General features: G+C 33.4%; 2 protein-coding genes across 4 annotated transcripts in view; one reads left to right on the top strand and one right to left on the bottom strand.

Moving 5' to 3' along the window:
• trappc3 (trafficking protein particle complex subunit 3) overlaps positions 1 to 3,906 on the bottom strand; it is a 69,669-nt gene extending 65,763 nt beyond the window's left edge. Inside the window, exon 1 of the mRNA XM_062029318.1 lies at positions 3,480 to 3,906. The gene's annotated coding sequence lies outside the window, so the exon portion shown is untranslated. The remainder of the gene's footprint in view (positions 1 to 3,479) is intronic.
• Positions 1 to 9,906, top strand: part of smap2 (small ArfGAP2) — a 47,192-nt gene extending 37,286 nt beyond the window's left edge. Inside the window, exons 4-9 of one of the 3 annotated variants that reach the window (XM_062029314.1) lie at positions 272 to 331; positions 396 to 453; positions 3,500 to 3,627; positions 5,475 to 5,658; positions 5,720 to 5,988; positions 7,150 to 9,906. In XM_062029314.1, the coding sequence (XP_061885298.1) occupies positions 272 to 331; positions 396 to 453; positions 3,500 to 3,627; positions 5,475 to 5,658; positions 5,720 to 5,988; positions 7,150 to 7,275 (825 nt within the window). In that variant the 3' untranslated portion in view covers positions 7,276 to 9,906. Of the gene's footprint in view, positions 1 to 271; positions 332 to 395; positions 454 to 3,499; positions 3,628 to 5,474; positions 5,989 to 7,149 lie in introns of all 3 variants that reach the window. The other 2 variants (XM_062029312.1, XM_062029313.1) reach the window with 2 other exon arrangements.
• The last annotated feature ends 17,358 nt before the right edge of the window (positions 9,907 to 27,264 follow it).

Genomic DNA, 27,264 nt, shown 5'->3' with positions numbered 1-27,264 from the left:
TGCAGTCTATTCAATTAAATATAAGTTGAAAAGGATTTGCAAATCATTGTATTCTGTTTTTATTTACCATTTACACAACGTGCCAACTTCACTGGTTTTGGGGTTTGTACATTGATTAGGTTAATGACACATTAATGTGATTGATTACAACTATACTTCATTATTTAAAGGTTAATTTATTAAATGTTGTCCCATTTGATAGTGATGAGTAGTGGTGGCCCTCAGCGCCCCTTTAGTACAAATAATACACCAAAACGATGTTTTCATGCAGAAAGAAAAGAGCTGCGAGAACATCCCCAAGGAGCCGGTTGTGTTTGAGAAAATGAAATTGGTAAGTGTGTCAAATTTTGTTTTCACAGGAAATGCATTCATTTGAACATAATTGTGGTTTACAGAAAAAAGAGGGCAGCCCGAAGACAGGCTCTCAAGGTGTTACGGACTTGCTCGGATTCGGTATGACATCATTTATGCATAACACAAAGGCAGGGGTGTCAAACTCGTTTTCATTGAGGGCCACATCGCAGTAATGGCTGCTTTCAGAGGGCCGCTTTTAACAATGAGTAATTTATGTAATATATATACATGTATATTAGGGCTGTACGGTATACCGGTACTGGTATACAGGGGCGCCGAAAAGGGGGGGGTAAAGGAGACGGATTCTAGGGGCCCATGATGGAGGGGGGCCCAGAGAGGCCCCTAATGATGATGAAATTATAATGTTGTCGCTGTGTTGGGGGCCCTGTAAAGATTATTTTCATGGGGCCCAAAATCCCTAGCGGCGCCCCTGCTGGTATAGAATCGCGGTACTAATGAATCAAAAACGGTACTATACTCTGTTTGAAAAGTACCAGTCCCCGGGCATGACGGCGCATCGTCACGTCATGACATTGCTGGTTTTGCAAGCAGAGGAGCATGTTCGGCAGCGCGCGCTCACAGAGTACTAACAAGCAGACACAGTGTGTAGACAGAAAAGGGAGAACGGATGCATTTTGGCTTAAAAACTAAAGATAAAGGTGAAGTTATAACACAAAACAGCAGCTAACATCCGCAGTCAGCAGTGTTTTAGCTCCTTATAAATCACTAATCCTCGCCTCCATGGTGACAAATAAAGTAAGTTTCTTACAAGTATCATTATCACTGCAGTACGAGGAATATCTAAACATGCTTCACTACACACCGTAGGAGGATACAATAGCTAACCGGCGTCACCGCTAACTAAAGATATCGCTCCTCAATGTAAACAAATGCCATGGGTGGATCCACACCTGACATTCACTGTAATGATACCAAGTACAATAGCGTATCTAGTCGATACTACTATGATAACATCAATATTTTTTATTGTCACAAAATCTTGTTTCCTTTTTTTAAAATTCACATTATGTTTATAAAGTCAGGAAATACGTCCCTGGACACATGAGGACTTTGAATATGACCAATGTATGATCCTGTAACTACTTGGTATCGGATCGATACCTAAAGTTGTGGTATCATCCAAAACTAATGTAAAGTATCAAACAACAGAAGAATAAGTGATTATTACATTTTAACAGAAGCGTAGATAGAACATGTTAAAACAGAAAATAAGCAGATATTAACAGTAAATGAACAAGTGGACTAATAATCAATTTTTGCAGTTTGTCCCTCATAATTTTGACAAAATAGAATGATAAATGACACAATATGTTACTGCATATGTCAGCAGACTAATTAGGAGCCTTTGTTTGCTTACTTACGACAATAAGAAAAGTTGTCTAGTATGTTCACTATTTTATTTAAGGACTAAATTGTTCTTTGATTGCAATAATAAACATATGTTTAATGTACCCTAAGATATTTTGTTAAAATAAAGCCAATAATGCCATTTTTTTGTGGTCCCCCTTATTTAGAAAAGTACCGAAAAGTATCGAAATACATTCGGGACAACCCTAATGTATATATATAATTAGAGATGTCCGATAAATGCTTTAAAATGTAATATCGGCAATTATCGGTATCGGTTTCAAAAAGTAAAATGTATGACTTTTTAAAACGCCGCTGTACAGAGTGGTACATGGACGTAGCGAGAAGTACAGAGCGCCAGTAAACCTTAAAGACACTGCCTTTGCGGGCCGGCCCAATCACATGATATCTACTATCTACGGCTTTTCACACACACAAGTGAATGCAAGGCATACTTGACCAACAGCCATACAGGTCACACTGAGGGTGGCCATATAAACAACTTTAACACTGTTACAAATATGTGCCACACTGTGAACCCACACCAAACAAGAATGACAAACACATTTCGGGAGAACATCCGCACCGTAACACAACATAAACACAACAGAACAAATACCCAGAACCCCTTGCCGTACTAACTCTTCCGGGACGCTACAATATACACTCCCCGCTACCCCCTACCCAAACCCCGCCCACCTCAATCTCCTCATGCTCTCTCATGGAGAGCATGTCCCAAATTCCAAGCTGCTGTTTTGAGGCATGTTAAAAAAAAAAGAATGCACTTTGTGACTTCAATAATAAATATGGCAGTGCCATGTTGGCATTTTTTTCCATAACTTGAGTTGATTTATTTTGGAAAACCTTGTTACATTGTTTAATGCATCCAGCGGGGCATCACAACAAAATTAGGCATCATAATGTGTTAATTCCACGACTGTATATATCGGTATCGGTTGATATCGGAATCGGTAATTAAGAGTTGGACAATATCGGAATATCAGATATCGGCAAAAAAGCCATTATCGGACATCTCTATATATACCACATCAACAATATTTTTTTTTACATAAGCTGCAAAAAAATGGTAAAATTTTACTTTAAAAACTGGCAGCTCAGTCACCAGAATTTCACAGTAAAAGCAGTGGGGGTTTTTACAGCATATAAAAAAGCTGAGTAAATGGAATGGAATGGAGAAACAATACCACTGTTTTTAGTGGTAAAATTCAAGCAACAGAGCTGCCAGTTTGTTTTGTTTTTACCGTCAAATCTTGTTTTAATGGTTTTTTTTTGTTTGTTTTTTAATGTTTTAGAGTCTTACTGTATATGGGAAAAAACCGTACCAAAGTTTATTTTACTGTGAAAAAAAAAACAACTTAAAATCTACTGTCAATTTTACAGTCTGCAATTTGATTGATATTTTGTTTTGAAATCATAAGTCAAGCAGATATTTAAGTACAGTATTTATCTTTATTTTAACTAAACATATTTTTGGAATACATGATAATATTTTGATTTTGATAATATTGAATTTTAAAAGATATGCACTTGCATGCGGTACATGATTTTTCATTTCAAAAGGGAAAGAAAAAATATATAGTATTTAGTAAGAACATTTTAAGCATTTTATTAATGCATATTATTTCCAGGCCACATATAATAAGTAATGTGGCGGGCCATATTTGGCCCTCGAGTTTGACACTTGTGGACTAAAGTAATGGGACACACAGATCATAAGGTATATTATCATCACTAACCATCTTCTTCTCCCTTGTAGATGCTCCAAGTCCAGCAGTGTCCAATGGAGTCTCCAACACTACTACTGAGAGTTCTAAGCCTGCACCTTCTGCCTTGGATGTCTTCAACACCTTCTTGGATCCTTCCACTTCCTCCTCAAACAACACAGTAGGTCAAAAAGACACTTTAGACTTATACTTATGATCCACAAGGGAAATTGTTCCACGCAGTAGCTCGCTTACACAGGATGGAAAGGATAATTCACATAAGGGCACAAAAAGAGGGCGAAAACAAAAAGGTAAAAAGTACCGATACAGTACCGATTCTCGGCACCTGGGAATCGATACGATACGCAGCACTACCAATCTTTTGGTACTTTTGTGTGCATTAACGTTAATTGTTTAAAAGTAATTTTTTTTTTTTTATGTAAGTTTGAGCTGATTATGATAGCTGTGCGTTCCCGTTCTTACACTGTCTTTTCTTTTAGCATTTCTACGTCTCATTTGCAAGTATTGTATTATTATTATAGTATATACTATAGTATCGTATTTGCATGCAGTTGTAAGTCCAAGACAGTACGGTGTGTTGCCTAACTAAAAAGTGGTCTTTGCCATTAAGCTATGCTATGTGTGCCAGTCTTAAATGCTAGCATTTAACGTTAGCATGCTAATGGAGCAAAAGTTAGCATACTTGTATGATTGCACCAAGTATCAAAAACCATGATTTTTATGTGTAAATGAACAAAAATAGCTACAATGCTAGCATAAAACGTTAGCATGCTAATGTAGAAAAAGTTAGCATACTTGTATGATAACACAGAGTATCAAAAATCATGATTTTCTAATGTTTAAATGAACAAAAATAGCTAAAATGCTAGCATAAAATGTTAGCATGTTAATGGAGAAAAAGTTAGCATACTTGTATGATGGCACCAAGTATCAAAAATCATGATCTTTTTTATGTTTAAATGAACAAAATAGCTAACATGCTAGCATAACATGTTAGCATGCTAATGTAGAAGAAGTTAGCATACTTGTATGATAACACCAAGTATCAAAAATCATGATTTTTATGTTTAAATTAACAAAAATAGCTAAAATGCTAGCATAAAATGTTAGCATGCTCATGGGGGAAAAAGTTAGCATACTTGTATGATAACACCAAGTATCAAAATGCATGATTGTTTATGTTTAAATGAACAAAAATAGCTAAAATGCTAGCATAAAACGTTAGCATGCTAATGTAAAAGAAGTTAGCATACTTGTATGATAACACCAAGTATAAAAAATCATGATATTTTTATGTTTAAATGAACAAAAATAGCTCAAATGCTAGCATAAAACGTTAGCATGCTAATGTACAAGAAATTAGCATACTTGTATGATGGCACCAAGTATAAAAAATTATGATTTTTTTTTATGTTTAAATGAACAAAAATAGCTAAAATGCCAGCATAAAATGTTAGCATGCTAATGTAGAAGAAGCTAGCATACTTGTATGATGGCACCAAGTATCAAAAATTATGATTCTTTTATGTTTAAATGAACAAAAATAGCTAAAATGCTAGCATAAAGCATTTCTCTGCTAATGTAGAACAACACATTACAACTCTGATACGTTTAAAAAAAAGCAACAAATCTAGAGGAGGGTTTGACAGACTCTGGTATAATAATAATAATAATACTAGTATCGCTCTTCTCAGCGAGCACCGGGGTCTGCTGTGGACCCATATTTTAGTGCGCTGTATAAAGAGGAAACGTGAGGACAATTCCAAGAGCCACAAATAGGACTGTGGGGCCCGACAGGACACACCTCCCTGGGAGTGTGGCCCCAATCTCTTTATTGCACAATCAAAACCACAAAACATTCGCTAACTTAACTGACCTCCTGGGACTCTGCCTGTCACCTTCACGGCTTCACAGACGGTGGGAAATCCCAGAACTATTAGACCTAGATCACCACAGCACTCAAGCGCCATCTGCTGGATTGATAAGTCACGTCATTTGACCCCTCAGGCTGCCTCCACCTTCTTGCCTCAGAGCAGAGTGACCGCCTCTGTGCCTGAAAACCTCAGCCTCTTCCTGGACGCGGCCCCCAAGAAGGCGGAAGGTGCTTTTAGGAAGCTGTCCAAGGACTCCATTCTCTCCCTGTATGGCTCCACCCCCTCAGTGCATTTCAGCAGTATGGCGTCCCATCACGGTGAGAGATCCTCCTCGTTATTTATTTCTTTTTCATTTAAAGTCCGACTTGTCTCCTCCAGGCTTGTATATGAACCAAATGGGATACCCCACACACCCGTATGGCTCCTACCATTCCTTAGCCCAGGCCGCTGGGGTAGGCGGGGCCACGGTGATGTCACAGATGGGAGTCCAACAGAACGGCTTGATGGCGGGACAGCAGAACGGGGTGATGGGACAGCAGCAGAGTGGATTATTGATGCAGCAGCGGAGCGGCGAGATGATGGGACATCCGGCGGCGTTACCGCAGCAACAGTTTGGAGCTCAGCAGCAGCAGTGGAATGTTGCACAGGTGTGTGTGAGCGTGTGTGTGTGTGAGAGAGTGTGTGTGTGTGTGTGTGTGCGTGCGTGTCTTTCAACAGTGGACGTATGTGCAACCTGAATTTAATTACCAATACAAAATAAAAGTACCATCCATGTGACATACGCAAATAAGTTATGAAACATAATGCTAAAACGTTAGTGCATGTTGGTTTCATAACATATATGTACTGTATATATATATATATATATATATATATATATATATATATATATATATATATATATATATACATATATATATATATATATATATATATATATATATATATATATATATATATATACTGTATATATATACATATTAGGGCTGTGAATCTTTGAGTGTCCCACGATTCGATTCAAAATCGATTTTTTTTTTCAATTCAATACGATTCTCGATTCAAAAACGATTTTTTTTCCCAATTCAAAAGGATTCTCTATTCATTCAATACATACATTTCAGCAGGATCTACCCCAGTCTGCTGACATGCAAGCAGAGTAGATTTTTGTAAAAAGCTTTTATAATTGTAAAGGACAATGTTTTATCAACTGATTGTAAATCATCTAAATAATTCAATGTATATACTCTGATGATTAACTTGTGTGATGACTGTATTATGCTGATAGTATATATTTGTACCATGAATTGATTAACGTGGACCCCGACTTGAAACAAGTTGAAAAACTTATTCGGGTGTTACCATTTAGTGGTCAATTGTACAGAATATGTACTGTACTAATAAATGTACTAATAAATGTTTCAATCAATCAAAAACCCTAGCACCAAGTATCACAAATCATAATTTGTATGTTTGAATTAACAAAAATTGCTAGAATGGTAGCATAGAGCGTTTGCGTGAAAATGTAGAAGAAGTTAGCATACTTGTATGATGGCACCAAATATCAAAAAACATGATTTTTATGTTTAAACAAACAAAAATAACAAAACTGCTGGCATTTAACGTTAGCATGCTAATGTAGAAAAAGTTAGCATACATGTATGATGGCACCAAGTATCAAAAACCATGATTTGTATGTTTAAGCAAACAAAAATAGCCAGCATAAAACATTAGCAACATGCTAACCTGCACTATATGTTTGGTCTGCATGTTCCAGCACATTTTTGATTTGAATCAAACGTGTCTTTCAGATGACGCCGCATATGTCCGCCATGAATCTCTGCACCACCAGCGGCGTGATGCAGTACAGCAGCCCGCCCGCAGGAGGCGCCGCGGCCCAAGGTTCCGCACATATGACAGCGCACGTCTGGAAATAGTCCAGGAGGCGGAGTTTGACTGTGCTGAGATTTTCCCCTCCAATACAAAATGGAAGAGACCAGAATAAGACTAAACTACCTCTTCCTGACTCCCGGGTCTACTTCCTGGCTCCCAGGTCTACTTCCTGCCTCGGCCTAGCTTCACCAACGTCAGCGCTTGCCTTCAGAACATTCCTCCCATGCAGCAACAGGGTCAGACACGCACATGGATCCTATTATTTCTATTAGTGCACCTCATTCGCCATAGAGATTTATTTTGACCATGTCCATTGGAATACGTTATGGTCGTCTCCAACATTATTGATCATTCTATTCCTTCTTATTTGTGGTGTTGCAGGGCAAGTGAGGTCATAGGTCACGTGAATATTCACGTGTTAGCCTGCACATCATGCTAAAAATGTCTGGTAAATGAGTTTAAAATGTATAGTAGGCTGTGTTAAAAGGCCTATTAGACTATATTTCTTGTTCAATTAGCAGCAATATTATCTTTGATACACTTTGTCAGCTCAACCCAAATGACCAAAAATGGCCGCTTGGCAATAAAAAAAGAAGTTTTGTTACACTTTAGCAAGTTACAACTCATTGAAGGCAACAATGAAAAAAAAAAAAATGTCCGATACGATACCGTTAATAGGGCAATAAATATTGTCCGAAAGCGACATTGATCTGATATCTGCACAAATCAAACATACTTTCATGATTGTTTGTAGTGGTGAATGTTTTGATGAAGTGAAGTGAGTCAAACAGAGAACCTATTTCTTATTACCCGTTTGAAATGGACTTATGCTGTCATTAGGTTGAAGTTATTGTTTTTTTTCTCGCAACATCTGGTGGCCACAATAAGTTAAGCCCATGACGCAGTTAGTTGAATGATGCGGACACGTTTGTTACCGGATACTTTCTAATACACTTTTGTCATGTGCAACTATTATAATTGATACTTCACAAATGTTATAGTTTGTGAAGTATAACAGGACTGCTTGTATCGCACACAAGTTAACACTGCAGGACTGCTTGTATCGAACATGATATCACACACAAGTAAACACGCTGCAGCACTGTTTGTATCGGACATGATATCACACTCAAGTAAAAACGGTGCAGGACTGCTGTATCGGACATGATATCACACACAAGTAAACACGCTGCAGGACTAATTGTATCACACATGATACCACACACAAGTAAACACGCTGCAGGACTACTCGTATCCCACATGATATCACACACAAGTAAACACGATGCAGGACTGCTTGCATTGCACATGATATCACACACAAGTAAACATGCTGCAGGACTAATTGTATCACACATGATATCACACACTAGTAAACACGCTGCAGGACTGCTTGAATCGCATGTGATATCACACACAAGTAGACACGCTGCAGGACAGCTTGTATCCCACGTGATATCACACACAAGTAAAGACGGTGCAGGACTGCTGTATTGGACATGATATCACACACGTAAACTCGCTGCAGGACTGCTTGTATCAGACATGATATCACACACAAGTAAAGACGGTGCAGGACTGCTGTATCGGACATGATATCACACAAGTAAACACGCTGCAGGACTAATCGTATCCCGCATGATATCACACACAAGTAAACACGCTGCAGGACTGCTTGCATTGCACATGATATCACACACAAGTAAACACGCTGCAGGACTGCTTGCATTGCACATGATATCACACACAAGTAAACATGCTGCAGGACTAATTGTATAACACATGATATCACACACTAGTAAACACGCTGCAGGACTCCTTGAATCGCATGTGATATCACACACAAGTAGACACGCTGCAGGACAGCTTGTATCCCACGTGATATCACACACAAGTAAAGACGGTGCAGGACTGCTGTATCGGACATGATATCACACAAGTAAACTTGCTGCAGGACTGCTTGTATCAGACATGATATCACACACAAGTAAAGACAGTGCAGGACTGCTGTATCGGACATGATATCACACAAGTAAACACACTGCAGGACCGCTTGTATCGGAGATGATATCACACACAAGTGAAGATGGTGCAGGACCGCTTGTATCGCACATGATATCACACAAGTAAACACGCTGCAGGACCGCTTGTATCAGACATGATTTGACACACAAGTAAAGACGGTGCAGGACTGCTGTATCGGACATGATATCACACAGGTAAACACGCTGCAGGACCGCTTGTATCGGACGTGATATCACACACACGTAAAGACGGTGCAGGACTGCTTGTATCAGACATGATATCACACACAAGTAAAGACAGTGCAGGACTGCTTGCATCGCACGTGATATCACACACAAGTTAACATGCTGCAGGACCGCTTGTATCGGACATGATATCACACACACATAAAGACGGTGCAGGACCGCTTGTATCGGACATGCTATCACACACAAGTTAACACGCTGCAGGACTTGTATCGGACATGATGTCACACACAAGTAAACACGCTGCAGGACTGCTTGTATCGGACATTTAAAATGGAACCCTATATCATTCGATGCTTGTTTTTCTGCTGATATCGGACCGATATCAATATAGTATCGGACACTCCTCGGTAAAATACATGTCAAGGCAACAACACTGACTAGCATGCAGTAATTAAATATACATATATATACAGTATATATATATATATATATATATATACAGTATATATATATATATATATATATATATATATATATATATATATATATATATATATATACAGTATATATATATATATATACTGTATATATATATATATATATATATATATATACTGTATATATATATATATATATATATATATATATATTTGTTGTTTTCCCCACTTTTAACTTCATCGTCCTGAAATGAAAATATCAAACACTAATTATATTTGAACCATTCAAGAGACAGAATGTTTGCGAAAACACACAAGTCTCCTTTCTACAAAATATCTATTTGTGAGATTAAAAATCTCCGATTTTGCGGCAGCTTTTTCACAAAAGTTGCGCAAAAACTGCGACGATTTGTGGCTGTAGATTAAAAAAACAACCATTTCATCAGTTTGGGATTTCACAGTTTTCTCTGCAACTGTAACACTGTGATTTTAATTATATTTTATTTAATCAACAATGACTGTGGAATTTGTACCACCATTTTACCACCAGGGGGCACTGTGATCTCAGTGGCGCGGATGGGTTGCGATTGCCTGAGTTTGCCAGCTAGTTTAGGATGTTGACGTGTGCGAGCCCAATATTGGCAAATCCTGACGTGAAGTTTTGCTGCATGCTTTGTATGGGAAAACGTGAACGGACGGCAAGAAGACGGAACGGCACTTCTACTTCCGGTTGAAAGCCCCAAACCAGGGGTGCCAAAGTACAGCAAACATGTTTAATAGGCCCGCAAGATGAGTGTGCCAACTATAAAAATTAGCTGCAATTTTTGAATGAAATAAATTCAACAATTATAACAAAAATTCCAGAATTTCCAGTTTTTAGAACCATTTTCCCATTTCAAAATGAATTATACATTTTTCAAACTTCCACAATTCCCACATTTTTCAACCGATTCAAGCCATTCCACCTTCAACACATTCAACTCATCCTGGACATTTAAACCACCATTTTTCCACATTCAACAGATTATCAGGAATTCCCGTTTTTTTCTAACCTTATTTCCAACCTTTTTTAGTGCCATGACTCCTTTCACATTTTTCAACCCATTTCAAACGTTCCACTGTCAAAACATTCCTCTGAATCAGGACAAAAAAAACAAGTTGGTTTATGAACTTGAAAATTTCCCGGTTTTCCCGAAATTCCGTAATACCATTTTTCAATTAAAAAACTGTTACTACTTCTACGTTTCTTGACCGATTTAAACAATTCCAACACCAACCAATTCAGCTCATTCAGGACATTTATGCTCTTAATCAGGTTTTTTTAAATCCCGCTTTTCCCAAATTTCCAGGAAGTTCCCATTGAAATGAATGGGACATTTTTCCAAGTTGCACAATTCCCACGTTTTTCGACCTATTCAAACCATTCCAACATCAACACATTCCACTCATCTTGGACATTCAAACTAACCATTTCCCAAGTTCCAAACCAAATTCCCGTTTTCCGGGAAATTCAAACTCTTTAACATTCAAACCATTCCAACATTCAAACTATTCTTACATTCATACTACATTCTGTCAGCATTTCAGTTCAACTTCAGCATTGGAGCATTCACATGCAAGTCCTTCAGGAATTGCCTCATCTAGTATGTAAATTTTGTTAAATTTTTTTCCAAAGTAAATTAAAAAAAGTGTAATTATTATGCCATGATTTTATCAGTCCGCCCCACGTGGAAATAGACTTTCCTCCATGCGGCCCCTGAGCTAAAATGAGTTTGACGCCCCTGCTCTAAACAGAAGGGCACTGCAGCACCTGCAGTAAGCAAACTCGTCCAAAAGATGGCGCCATAGCACAAACAAAAACACATATTTTCAGCGTATTTGCTTGTTTTTGTCGTTTTTTTAATACTAGCAAAGAAAAATCCATAAATCAGTCACACCGTTTTAAAAGATGCACAGTTCAAAGCGTAGGGGGAAAAATAAATTTCTAGACATTTGTTCAACACGGCTTGAAAATGAAAAAGTGAATGGCCTAAAATGTCCTAATGGATCTCTTAAGGGTTGAAAATGTAGCACTGAGGGACAAAATAGACGTTTCTGGCGTACTTTCATGGGCTCTTCATTGTCAAACATCATTTTATCCCAGCGTACACAGCACTTCCATATCTGCAGTACACAAGAGACCTAAACTGGATTTCTGTCAGACCAAAGATGAGGACTAGTTCTTTGAGGAGCGTATTGAACCAATATGTTGTTCCTGTACAGTACTGTCTGTCGTCGGTATTCAGACATGTTGCTGTCCTGGGATGACAACTGAGGCCTCACTGTGCACTTGAAGGCGTGGCTGGCATGTAAACACAAACACGTCTGCAGGAATGATGCTGGATGTAAATAAAAGGTTTCATTGGAAGTCACGTGCGGTGCATGGAAATCATGTTTTTATAAGCGTTTGGAGGCTATAATGAACAAACTGTTGCTTTCTCGCCCTCTCGTTTGCATCTTTGCAATTTTACGAGCACTTCTTTGTTGTGTTTTACAGAAGGACCAAATCACCTTTTTAAGAAGGCTCGTTTGGGGATTTTTCTTCCGAGCAAAATGCATGAAGTCATGATTGTAACTCCGCCCTTGAATGTTTGAGCGTACGTGGTTATGAGGACAAAATGGCGAAACGTGACATTTTTGTAAAAATCAAGCAAATAGAGGAATGTATTTGTCATACTTGTCCATCAATGTAATGTTGTATATAAAAAACTGTGTTATGTTTTTTTTCTTATGCTTTGCCTGTCAAGATTTCATATTTAACTGCACAAGAATGTCCATCAGATAAAATATGTGTTTGTGGAAATAATAAATACACTTTTGATTAAATTGTCTCATATCAATCACGACATAAATATATATATATATATATATATATATATATATATATATATATGTATACATGCATATACATGTATACATATATATATATATATATACACATGTATATATACAAATATAGATACACATAAATACACGCACACATATGTATGTTTGTATGTATATATATTTTTTATACATATATACTGTGTGTATATATATACTGTGTATATATATATATATACATATATACTGTATACATATATATATACATATATACTGTATACATATATACTGTGTATATATATATATATATATATATACACACATATATATATATATATGTATGTACATATACGTATATACATACACGGTGCGCCTTATATATATATATATATACATATATATATATATATATATACACATACACATACATATACACATACATACATATATATATATATATATATACACATACACATACATACATATATATATATATATATACACACACACATATATATATATATATACACACACATATATATATATATATATATATATATATACACATATATATATATATATTATATATACATACATACTGTACATGCATACATACACATATATATATTACAATCAAAATATCAAAATATACGCGTTGGGTCAGATTGACATGAATTTGTATATTTCACAATCAAAATATACGTGTTCATCCGAATATAAGACGACTCTGTTTATAAAGTTAGTTTTTTTGGTATTTTTTTCCTTCTTTATTAGGAAATATATGATTATAATTGTAATATTATTTTCAGGATTAGGACAGTCAATTGAATTGTAAATAATTAAATATTAATAACAAATTAAATCATTTTTAATCTAATAATTTTTAAGATGCATATTTATTATTTTATTACAATTACTATTATTCTTCTCCATTACAAAATGTTTAATGATGAAAAGCCAGTATTTTATACTTTTCTTAAAACATAGAATTTATTAGGAAACAAATGTATGCTTTTTTTAAATGGATAATAATAAAAGTGCAATATACTTTTCGTCCGATGTGATTAATTACAACATTTTCAGAATTAGGATTATTAAAAATTTCAATTGCAAAAAATGGTTTAAGAGTACAAAAGGAAAAATACTTTATTGTACATTTTATAATTTATGTTTTTATTTATTGTAATGTAAAATCAATGTTATACACTTTAATTTCAATATATTTAGTTAAAATCTAATTAAGATTGCGATTATCACATTACAATATGTGACTCTCATAAAATTGATTCCCAATATAATTTTTTTTCAATACAAACTTTTATACTCTTTTTTTAAATTCACAATAATAATACAAAATCTGTGTATTTTTTTTAATTTTTTTAAATATCACATATCTTATTACAACCTTGTCAGGATTAGAATAATTACATGCAACATGGTAACCCTATGAAATGCTTTTACATTAAAAATGTTTTTTAGACAGACATGTTTATACCATTTTTAAATGTATAATAATAATAATAATAATACAAATATCAGTGCAATATACTTTTCTTCCAACATATTAATTTCCAAAACTTTTCAGGATTTGGACTATTACATGTACAAAAATAAGTCTTTCTTTAAGAAGAAGAATTAAATAATATATATTTTCATTTATTTATTGGAATTTAAAATCAGCGTTCTATACTTTTATTTCAAAATATTTATCACAATCATCTCAGGTATAAAACATCCAGTAGATTTTTTTAAGAGCTATATACCATATTTTTCAGACTATAAGGCACACTTAAAATCCTTTCATTTTCTCAAAACTCGACAGAGCGCCTTATAACCTGGTGCGCCTAATGAATGGAATCATTTTGGTTGTGCTTACCAACCCCGAAGCTATTTTATTTGGTACATGGTGAAATGATAAGTGTGACCAGTAGATGGCAGTCACACATAAGAGATACGTGTAGACTGCCGTATGATGGCTGTCACACATAAGAGATACGTGTAGACTGCAATATGAGTCAAGTAAACAACACCAAAATGTTATATGTTCCATTGAAAATATAGAACATTACACACGGCGCTAAAAAATCTATCAAAATGTTTTAGTACGACTTTGGTAAGCTATGAAGCCGCACCGCTTGACGGATTGTACTGTGCTTCAACATATGAGTATTATTATGGCGTGTGTATAAGGTAAGACATATTATCTGGCGTTTTGTTTCGCAATATTATGCAAAAGCAACTTTTCTTACCTTCAGGTACCTGCTGATCTGTATTTGAGATCTGCATAAGTCCTGAAAATTTGCGTGGGTCCGTCTTTGTAGTCCGTGCCGATGCCTTAGTCCAGTGGTTCTCAACCTTTTTTCAGTGATGTACCCCCTGTGAATTTTTTTTAATTCAAGTACCCCTTAATCAGAGCAAAGCATTTTTGGTTGAAAAAAAGAGATAAAGAAGTAAAATACAGCACAATGTCATCAGTTTCTGATTTATTAAATTGTATAACAGTGCAAAATATTGCTCATTTGTTGTGGTCTTTCTTGAACTATTTGGAAAAAAAGATATAAAAATAACTAAAAACTTGTTAAAAAATAAACAAGTGATTCAATTATAAATAAAGATTTCGACATATAGAAGTAATCATCAACTTAAAGTGCCCTCTTTGGGGATTGTAAAAGAGATCCATCTGGATTCATGAACTTAATTTGAAACATTTCTTCACAAAAAAAGAAATCTTTAACTACAATATTTATGGAACATGTCCACAAAAAATCTACCTGTCAACACAGAATATTGCATTGTTTAATTTCTTTTCACAGTTCTTTTTGACAGACATTCTTAAAAAATCTCACGTACCCCTTGGTATACCTTCAAGTACCCCCACGGGTACGTGTACCCCCATTTGAGAACCACTGCCTTAGTCGATAAGCTTCTTCTTTTTCTCTATCTTCTTGTTATGTGACATTCATCCTCGGCTGTTGCCATTTGTAATATAAAGTAGTGTAAAGTTCTTACTTATATCTGTCAGTAAACTTGCCATGAATGCACTAAAACATACCGGTGTAGTGAGTTTACATTATTCACCCAAGGAACTTTAGTTATTAGAGTTCCGGTCGGACGGTTTTTCACAGGACATATTTCCGGCCTTGTTGTTGCACCAGTGAGCTATTTTATTAGCGTGGTTTTATGGAACGAGATGAAATTTCAAGCTTATCTGTGCGATGAGAAGACTTGCGATGTCCACTGTCCTCGCGTCCCACGTCCATCAGCGATGCTCCCGTCAGATCGTCTCAATTTGTCAGGTGTACAAAACACCAACCTGTACAAGTCGTGTCAATCATTGTCTATCAAACTACAATATTCATCTGGAATTTGAATTTGTTTTTTTACATGAACTTGTTGAAAACTGTTAGGAATTTAACAGTTCAGCAAAAGACTATGACACAAAACCACACAGAAATGTGCACAATTGTTTTCTCTATCATCTAAATCAGGGGTGTCCAAACGTTTTCTACACTGACACTGGCAAATCAAAGCATGTGGGGGCCATTTTGATATTTTGCATTTTCAAAACTAATACAATATGTAAATTTTTCTAAATATTGTAATTATCCATCCATCCATTTTCTACCGCTTGTCCCTTTCACACAGGAGGTCCTTCATACCGACAGCCATCAGACTGTATAATGCATATGTTCCTTCTTGACTGCACTTAAATGTAGAGTATATGTAGTATATGTAGAATATATTTATATTATTTATATATTTTATATATAATATATTACATATATTATATTATTTATTATTATTATTGTCTATTGTGAGCAAACTGTGGTGCTGAATTTCCCCCAGGGATCAATAAATTACTTTCTATTCTATTCTATTCTATTCTATTTCAACGCCTAAATGTCGAGATCAACCTCAGGTTTACAGTATCTGTCGTTATAAAGTAAAAAAAAAAAATTGTAATAATTAAATCTTTTATGCCCTTTTTGTGAAAGAAAAAACTGATTTTTATGGCAAAACATTTTCCCAATTGGAATATTTGATGTGAAGTAATGGAGCCTTAAATAGGTCTATAATTCAAAACCATTGATTGATTTTGGTTCATTATTAGTTTTTGAGCAGTGACAGTTTAAAAAAAAAAATGCCACTAAAATTACTGGGTGTCCAAAAGGGCCCCACTCATAAAAGTGTTAAAAATAAGTCATACTTTTTATTTTATTTTTTTACTTTTAACACATCTTTAGATCAACTTCAGATGTATCCTTCCATTATACATTTTTATTTTTTTATGCTGTTTTTTTGTCAAGGAAAACTTTTTTCTAATTTGGTAAACACACAAACATTGCAATATCCCCCCCTCCAAAAAAAGGTGGAATATTTAATATATTTGATAGGATGTAATTAGAGCATTGAATAATTCATAATATTAATTTTGATTCATTATTTATTTTTATTTTTTAGCAATTTTAAGAAAAAACCCGCCTGCACGGCAGCTTTATGAGTCAAAATTGCAACTTTCTCTTGTTACATTTCACTGGTTGCTCTTGTATGAACATTTTTAATGTTTTTTTTTTTTTTTTTACATGTTTTTGTTTATTTTAGATAGTATTTTTAGAATGTAACAAAATAAAAAAGCTGCGGCCACAAATGGCCCCTGGGCCGCACTTTGGACACCACTGAGCTAAATTCTTATTTAGTTCAAATGTTCATATTTTATCTGATTGGTTTTAAATGAATACTTCACCATAAATTACATTGAAAAAACAGCAAATGACAATTTAGACAGTAAACATCTTGAAGGTTGATTAGCATTAATAGCACAATTAGCATGACACAGCACAACAATTCATGAACTCACCAGAAAATGCAGTGCACTTCAACAAACTCCTCTATGAACCCCGGGTTCCCAAAATACTTAAACTTTGTTTAGAACAACTTTTTAAAAAATTCTACTGTCTTTTTTTGCACGTTCTTCATCGAGTAGCTTTTTACTTCTTTAGCTGTTAGCTTGGTGAGCATTTGTCTGCTCTCATTGACCTCGTCGTCTGACGTCATTTCCTCTTTGCTGACTGACTGAGAGACCCAAATGTAGTTGCTGCCCTCTGCTGGACAAAAGTAGCTACAGCAGGCAACAAAATACGTACACAGATGTAACAAACTTGAGTGGGTTACATTTTTTAAATGTAATAGTAATACAAATAATAATTATAATAAAGCAGTACTTTTTTCCAATGTAGTTACATTTTACATTTTCAGAAGCACGACTATTACAAATCTCAAATTGGTTTCAAAGTAAAAAAAATGCTCCACTTTTATGTTTTTTAAATTTATTGCAATGTAAAGTGTTATAAAATTGTGTTGTAATACATCTAATAACAAACTTTTTAAGATTGGGCTCAGGTTAAAAAATAATCTAGAATACTTTTATACAATAACAAAAATGTTATTTTATTCCTATACTGTATATCTAATTAAGAAATACATTAAAAAAAAGTATAAGTGTTATAAGTGCTGGGGGTATTTTATCATTGTTTCCTTAAAAACGAGCCATAGGGACGGGACAGAGCGATGTCGCCTGGGATCTGGACCCCCGGGTCGGCTTTGGCAGTCCTGAAAGACAACAAGCCATCAAAATCGGCCATGTGTAGTAAGTGCATTGTTTTCCTTCAAACTGGTAGGCTGGGAGAAATCCCATGCTTACTGTGGACTTCCTTGTGTCGTGTTTCTAGTGACTGAAGCTACAAATATTGTTCCCGATCAAGAAAAAAAATAGTTTTCAATGATGAATTTGAAGGACAAACACAAACGCGGATTTGTGACTGAAATCAACTTTAATGACTTTCCTTCCAGAGGTCAAAGGGCATGCAAATACAGGCTTGTGAATGGGAAATGTGTTTTCTTAAAAAACGACGTGCACCGTAAGTAATCCAGTTTGCAGCGTACAAACCACAAAAATACCAGTTTTACATATCAAATACTGCACATAGAAAACATTTACAAAGCACGGGTAGAAAATGACCGCTTCTCACTTCCTTTCTCTCGCTGGACTTTTGCCATGAAATGCATTCTCTCTGCCAGACGTCAGCCTTTTTTTAGTTATCTGCCTTGCAAACATCTCCGTGCAAGGTCTGTTTAGCAATTGTTTTGCCCTGTTGCATTCTGGGACGCTTGTGCTTTGCTGGCTTCAGAAATTGACAAAGAAGGTGCTAAAAAAAATGGCTGCTAACAAAAGCCTCGCTGCAATTTTGAGCAGTTGGCAACACGGATGACGACAAACGGACGCTTGAAGAGACACAAGCGCACAGAAAGACTCTATTTGTGTACATGAAAGCTGCTACATGAGCAATAGAGAACAGGTTCAAAAGGCAGTTATTAATGCTGCCTTCAGACATGAGCTGAAAAGGTGAGCAGGTTGGAGGTGAGAGTCCAAAGTTATTGCCTGAAGAAAGAAAAGCCAAAGCTTGTGCTACTTTAAGATGAGGGTTGCATAATTCTGGGAAACTTTCCATGGGAATTATTTGGATTTTATTCAGTTTATCATACTAATTTGGAAGGAATTTATATTAAAAAGAATAAACAGGGTAGATTGTTTTATATTTTACTTTTTTTTTAATCATTAGTAGTAATAGCCAAAAAAGAGTGACATTAAATTGTTTTCAGCAATTTTTAAATATATATATTTTTAATTATTGAGACCATATTTTGATGTAATATTTAACTATATTAAAAGTGGTAGTATTGACAAATAAAGTATTCAAAAAGTAAACCAAAATAAAACATGTTTTTTAAATTAATCAAATAAAAATACTATTATTTATTAATTTACTACTATTAATATTTGTATTCAATATAATGTATGTGCACATGTTTTTACTAAAATTGGTACTTTTTAAAAGGTGGTAGTCTTCACCAATAAATTCTTCAAAAATCTAAAAAAAACTAAAAAACAAAATTCAAGCTCGTCAGTCAGAAAATATGCTATTATTTATTTATTCCCTGCTGTTATTATTATTAGCGTTCCATAGAAATGTAATAACTTACATATACATTCACTGTAAAAACATACATATACACATACTGTACATATACATTCACTGTACAAACACACACATACTACACATACATTCACTGTACAAACACACACATACATATACTGTACATATACATTCACTGTACAAACACACACATACATATACTGTACATATACATTCACTGTACAAACACACATTTACACATACTGTACATATACATTCACTGTTCAAACACACATACTGTATACACATACTGTACATATACATTCGCTGTACACACACATACACATACTGTACATATACATTCACTGTACAAGCACACATACACATACTGTACATATACAAGTACATATGCACACATACACTCATGCACATAATCACGTTTCATCAAACATATATTAACGTTGTTGCCCTAGGGTAAACTGGGTATAACACATGGCACACTGACAAAGCTTAACCTATTGTTACTATAACAATCTACAAGGTTAAGGTTGCTTCTCTTTCTTCCCCTCCATTTTTCTGCATTCTTTCGTATCTCAAGTTATCATTACGTATATGTATTGTTGCATTTGAACAATTGTATTGTTGATAATAAAGGTAAAGTACTGGTATTGTTTATTATCAATAGCACTATTTCTATTGGTATTCATATTGCTCCATTTTTAGTGTAATAATGCTCATTGTCATTTCTGTATTTTTTTTTTTTTTAAATTTTCGCTAACTGCTTATTTGCTATTACTTTTACCATCATATTTGTACATGTCGTATTTGCTGATGTTGCTCTGTTGTTGTTGTTGTTGTGTTTGCTGTTGTTGTTTTTGTCTCTCTGTCTAATCCCCCTCTTGTCCCCACAATTCCCCCCTCTGTCTTCCTTTTTCTCTCTTTCTATCCCCTCCTGCTCCGGCCCGGCTGCACCAAATGATAATATAAATACATTTAATAAAGTCAAAATACAAGTAAGGCAACAAGAGAAGAATCCTACACTTCTCTTTTGTAAAGTAAATCTGAACAGCCGATATGGGCATCTACATCTGCTATATGATTTGCCCGAGAAGCTGGGCAGGACATTATAAAAAAAAAAAAAAAGAAATGTAATAACTTGAGTAGATTGTTTTTGCATTTTCCAGCAAGAAAAGATCAAAAGCAGTGAGGAGGAAAAGCCATTTTGATTTAAAAAATTATAACAATGCAGTTTTTATGCATGCCTTCTGGCTTATTGAAAAATATTCATTCTTCATAAGGAATGTTTGCATAAATTATCCCTAAATGTTTTATCATTAGTAGTAAGAGCCAAAAAAGAGCGACATTCTATTTTTTTCAGCACTTTTTTCATATATTAAAAAAATATATTAAGACCATATTTTTGATTTAATATTTTACTATATTAAAAGTGGTAGTATTGACAATTAAAGTATTCAAAAAGTAAACCAAAAAAAATAAATAATTGAATTAATCAAATAAAAATACTATTATTTATTAATTTACTACTATTAATATTAGTATTCAATATAATGTATATTCACATGTTTTTACTACAATTAGTATTTTCTAAAAGGTGGTAGTCTTCACCATTAAATTCTTAAAAAATCTAACAAAAACTAAAAACTAAATTCAAACTCCTCACTTAGAAAATATACTATTATTGATTTATTCACCACTATTATTATTATTAGCGTTCAATAGAAATGTAATAACTTGGGTGGATTGCTTCTGCATTTTCCAGCAAGAAAAGATCAAAAGCACTGGGGAGGAAAATCCATTTTGATTAAAAAAAATTATAACAATGCAGTTTTTATGCATGCCTTCTGGCTTATTGAAAAATATTCATTCTTCATAAGGAATGTTTGCATAAATTATCCCTAAATGTTTTATCATTAGTAGTAAGAGCCAAAAAAGAGCGACATTCAATTTTTTTCAGCACTTTTTTCATATATTTAAAAAATATATATTAAGACCATATTTTTGATATAATATTTTACTATATTAAAAGTGGTAGTATTGACAATTCAAATATTCAAAAAGTAAACCAAATAAAAAAAATAATTTGAATTAATCAAATAAAAATACCAATATTTATCAATTTACTACTATTAATATTAGTATTCAATATAATGTATATTCACATGTTTTTACTACAATTAGTATTTTTAAAAGGTGGTAGTCTTCACCAATAAATTATTCAAAAATCTAACAAAAAATAAAAAACAAAATTCAAACTCCTCAGTTAGAAAATATGCTATTATTTATTTATTCACTACTGTTATTATTATTAGCGTTCAATAGAAATTGAAAAATATTTATTCTTTGCATCGTTTGAATTAATTATCCATAAATATTTTTTATCATTAGTAGTAAGAGCCAAAAAAGAGCACATTCAATTTTTTTCAGCACTTTTTTGCATATATTTTTTAAAAATGACTAAGACCATATTTTGATACAATATTTTATTAAAAGTGGTATTATTGACAAATAAAGTATTCAAAAAGTAAACTAAAATACAAATAAAAAATGGGGCAGCAAGAAAAGATCACTGGGGGAGGAAAAGACATTTTGATTAAAAATGGTCAATTTGATAACAATGCAGTTTTCATGCATGCCTTCTGGTTTATTGAACAATACTCATTGTTCATAAGGAATGTTTGCATACATTATCCCTAAATTTTAGTTAAAAATGCCAGGATTTGTCTCAATAATTCCTCCATGGAAAGTTTTCAGAAACCCTAAATATGCTACGGAATTATAATATTTGTCCAAATGCGGATCATTTGCATCGCTTCAAAAAAATCTTCGATTGCTAGGCGACCTGAATCCGCTGAATCAGCAATTAAATACAAGAGGGATCATCATAGCCATGCGCTCAAGAAAACCCTGTAGAAAAGTCAGAACAATCCAAACGGCTTGATTGTTGGCATTACCAATAAATAATGAATACAATTAAAATGTGGGAAATAATGCTCCTGTTTTTGAAGGGAATATACAAAGAACACAGTAGAGTACAAGTAGTTGTCGAAAGAGACAGTACCGCAAAAGTAACAGGCAGAAAATGTACATTTGTTTAAAAATACATTCATAAAACTATACATTTACACACACACACACACACACACACACACACACACACACACACACACACACACACACACACACACACGCACACGTATACATATATATGTATATATATATATATATATATATATATATATATATGTATATGTGTGTATATATATATATATACACACACACACATATATATATATATATATATATATATATATATATATATGTATACATACATACATATATATGTATACATACATATATATGTATATGTACATATATATATACAGATATACATATATATATATACATACATACATATAAATGCATATATATATATATATATATATATATATATATATATATATATATATATATATATATATATATATATATATATATATATATATATATATATACACACTACCGTTCAAAAGTTTGGGGTCACCCAAAAAATTTTGTGGAATAGCCTTCATTTCTAAGAACAAGAATAGACTGTCGAGTTTCAGATGAAAGTTCTCTTTTTTTGGCCATTTTGAGCGTTTAATTGACCCCACAAATGTGATGCTCCAGAAACTCAATCTGCTCAAAGGAAGGTCAGTTTTGTAGCTTCTATAACGAGCTAAACTGTTTTCAGATGTGTGAACATGATTGCACAAGGGTTTTCTTCTCATCATTTAGCCTTCTGAGCCAATGAGCAAACACATTGTACCGTTAGAACACTGGAGTGATAGTTGCTGGAAATGGGCCTCTATACACCTATGTAGATATTACACCAAAAACCAGACATTTGCAGCTAGAATAGTCATTTACCACATTAGCAATGTATAGTGTATTTCTTTAAAGTTAAGACTAGATTAAAGTTATCTTCATTGAAAAGTACAGTGCTTTTCCTTCAAAAATAAGGACATTTCAATGTGACCCCAAACTTTTGAACGGTAGTGTATATATATATATATATATATATATATATATATATATATATATATATATATATATATATATATATATATATATATATATATATATATATATATATATATATATATATATATATATATATATATATATATATACATACATATATACACACATATATATATATACATATATACACACATACATACATATACATATATATACACATACATACATATACATATATACACATGTATACATACATATATACACATACATACATATATACATACATACAGTATATACACATACATATATACATATATATATATATACATACATACATATATATACATATATACACACATACATATATATATACATATATACATACATATATTTACACAGAAATATATATATATACACATACATATATACACATAAATACATATATGTACATACATATATACACATACATATATATTTATACGTACATATATATATACATGTATATACATACACACACATACAGTATATATATATATATATATATATATATATATATATATATATATATATATATATATATATATATATATATATATATATATATATATATATATATATATATATATATATATATATATATATACACTTTATACTGTTTGTAGAACACCTGTAACAACATTTCAAGCAAAATACATTTGTTTAGACTTTGTGTGCCACAATAAAGTGAATACAGTAGTAACATTAATGATAATAATGCGGTGACAATGTCAATAAGGCCATTGTAAACTGAACAAGCCCTCATCTGCTGACACCCGACCTCCTCTTAATAATTCCTCTCTGGTTACAAAAATAAAATACATTTTCAACAGCTTAATTGGAGATACAGTACGTTGGGGGGGTTTTTTGCACGCAAAAAGGCGGCTGTGGACATTCAAACTAAGATTAATAATCATCTTCTTCTCAGGTAGCAAGTGTTACGTCAGGGGCGTCCAAAGTGCATTTTTTTTGTGGCCCTTAGGATATTCCAAAACCGAAAAGAGCTATATTATTAGTTATGACTCTATTTTGCGGTCTATGATGTCCGATAGCTAAGCATTCGGACATCGGTTTGTTGTTGTATTTTGAGAGACTTTCAACGAGCAAACTGTATCAATTCAGTGGAATGCCCCTTATATGTTTACATTTTTCTCTTACTACTTATCCCAAGTGTAATTAAAGTTTATTTTGTTAAAAAAAAAATTTTTGCAAAAAATATTCAAAAGTCAATGTGTTTTTATTCAATAATTCAATAATTCATTATTACCCTTTGTGAAAAATGTGGACTATTTCTTCAAGTCACATGGTCACAGGAAGACAAAAAGTAAGTAATTTCAACTCAAATAACATGTCAACTCAGTCCTGCTACCTTCATTATATTTTGGACATTGTTAAACAAGTTTTCTTGTTGAATCCCAATAATTGGCTATTATAAATGCCACATGGCGATACAATACTTCATCTATCTGCAAATTCTAAGCAAAAAACTCACTCCTGTTACTTTCGGTCCTGCTACTCAGGTATTTATTGTTGTACTTTGAGAGACTTTCAACGAGCAAAGTGTATCAATTTAGTGGAATGCCCCTTATATGTTTACATTTTTCTCTTACAACTTATCCCAAGTGTAATTAAAGTGTATTTTCTTGAAACGTTTTTTTTTTTTTTACAAAAAATATTCAAAAGTCAATGGGTTTTTACTCAGTCCTGTAACCCTAATTCATTATTACCCTTTGTGAAAAATGTGGACTATTTCTTCAAGTCACATGGTCACAGGAAGACAAAAAGTAAGTATTTTAAACTAAAATAAAATGTCAACTCAGTCCTGTTACCTGCATTATATTTTGGACATTGTTAAACACATTTTCTTGTTGAATCCCAATAATTAGCTATTATAAATGCCACATGGCGATACAATACTTCATGTATCTGCAAATTCTATGCAAAAAAAACTCACTCCTGTTACTTTCGGTCCTGCTACCCAGGTGAGTTCACAGAAGCCTTGTCTGTTAAAGTATTTGTTGTTGTATTTTGAGAGACTTTCAACGAGCAAACTGTATCAATTCTTATATGTTTCCATTTTTCTCTTACTACTTACGTTTATTTTCTTGAAACATTTTTTTTTTACAAAAAATATTCAAAAGTCAATGGGTTTTTACTCAGTCCTGTTACCCTAATTCATTATTACCCTTTGTGAAAAGTATGGACTATTTCTTCAAGTCACATGGTCACAGGAAGACAAAAAGTAAGTATTTTAACTAAAATAACATGTCAACTCAGTACTGTTACCTTCATTATATTTTGGACATTTTTTAACACATTTCCTTGTTGAATCCCAATAATTGGCTATTATAAATGCCACATGGCGATACAATACTTCATGTATCTGCAAATTCTAAGCAAAAAAACTCACTCCTGTTACTTTCGGTCCTGCTACTCAGGTGAGCTCACAGAAGCCTTGTCTGTTAACGTATTTGTTGTTGTATTTTAAGAGACTTTCAACAAGCAAACTGTATACATTCTTATATGTTTCCATTTTTCTCTTACTACTCAAGTTTATTTTCTTGAAAAAAAATTTTTTAACAAAAATATTCCAAAAGTCAATTGGGTTTTTACTCAGTCCTGTTACCCTAATTCATTGTTACCCTTTGTGAAAAATGTGGACTATTTCTTCAAGTCACATGGTCACAGGAAGACAAAAAGTAAGTAGTTTTAACTAAAATAACATGTCAACTCCGTACTGTTACCTTCATTATATTTTGGACATTTTTTAACACATTTTATTGTTGAATCCCAATAATTGGCTATTATAAATGCCACATGGCGATACAATACTTCATCTATCTGCAAATTCTAAGCAAAAAAAACTCACTCCTGTTATTTTCGGTCCTGCTACCCAGGTGAGTTCACAGAAGCCTTGTCTGTTAAAGTATTTTTTTGTTGTATTTTGAGACACTTTCAACAAGCAAACTGTATAAATTTTTATATGTTTCCATTTTTCTCTTCCTACTTAAGTTTATTTTCTTGAAACATTTTTTTTTTTAACCAAAAATATTCCAAAAGTCAATTGGGTTTTTACTCTGTCCTGTCACCCTAATTCATTGTTACCCTTTGTGAAAAATGTGGACTATTTCTTCAAATCACATGGTCACAGGAAGACAAAAAGTAAGTATTTTTAACTAAAATAACATGTCAACTCCGTACTGTTACCTTCATTATATTTTGGACACATGGCGATACAATACTTCATCTATCTGCAAATTCTAAGCAAAAAAAACTCACTCCTGTTACTTTCGGTCCTGCTACCCAGGTGAGTTCACAGAAGCCTTGTCTGTCAAAGTATTTTTTTGTTGTATTTTGAGACACTTTCAACAAGCAAACTGTATCAATTTTTATATGTTTCCATTTTTCTCTTCCTACTTAAGTTTATTTTCTTGAAACATTTTTTTTTTTAACCAAAAATATTCCAAAAG

The sequence above is a fragment of the Entelurus aequoreus genome, linkage group LG20 (genome assembly GCF_033978785.1).
Source record: "Entelurus aequoreus isolate RoL-2023_Sb linkage group LG20, RoL_Eaeq_v1.1, whole genome shotgun sequence".
Lineage (NCBI taxonomy): Eukaryota > Metazoa > Chordata > Actinopteri > Syngnathiformes > Syngnathidae > Entelurus > Entelurus aequoreus.
The sequence above is the reverse complement of the archived record's forward strand: the minus strand, read 5'-3'. Positions and strand labels throughout refer to the sequence as shown.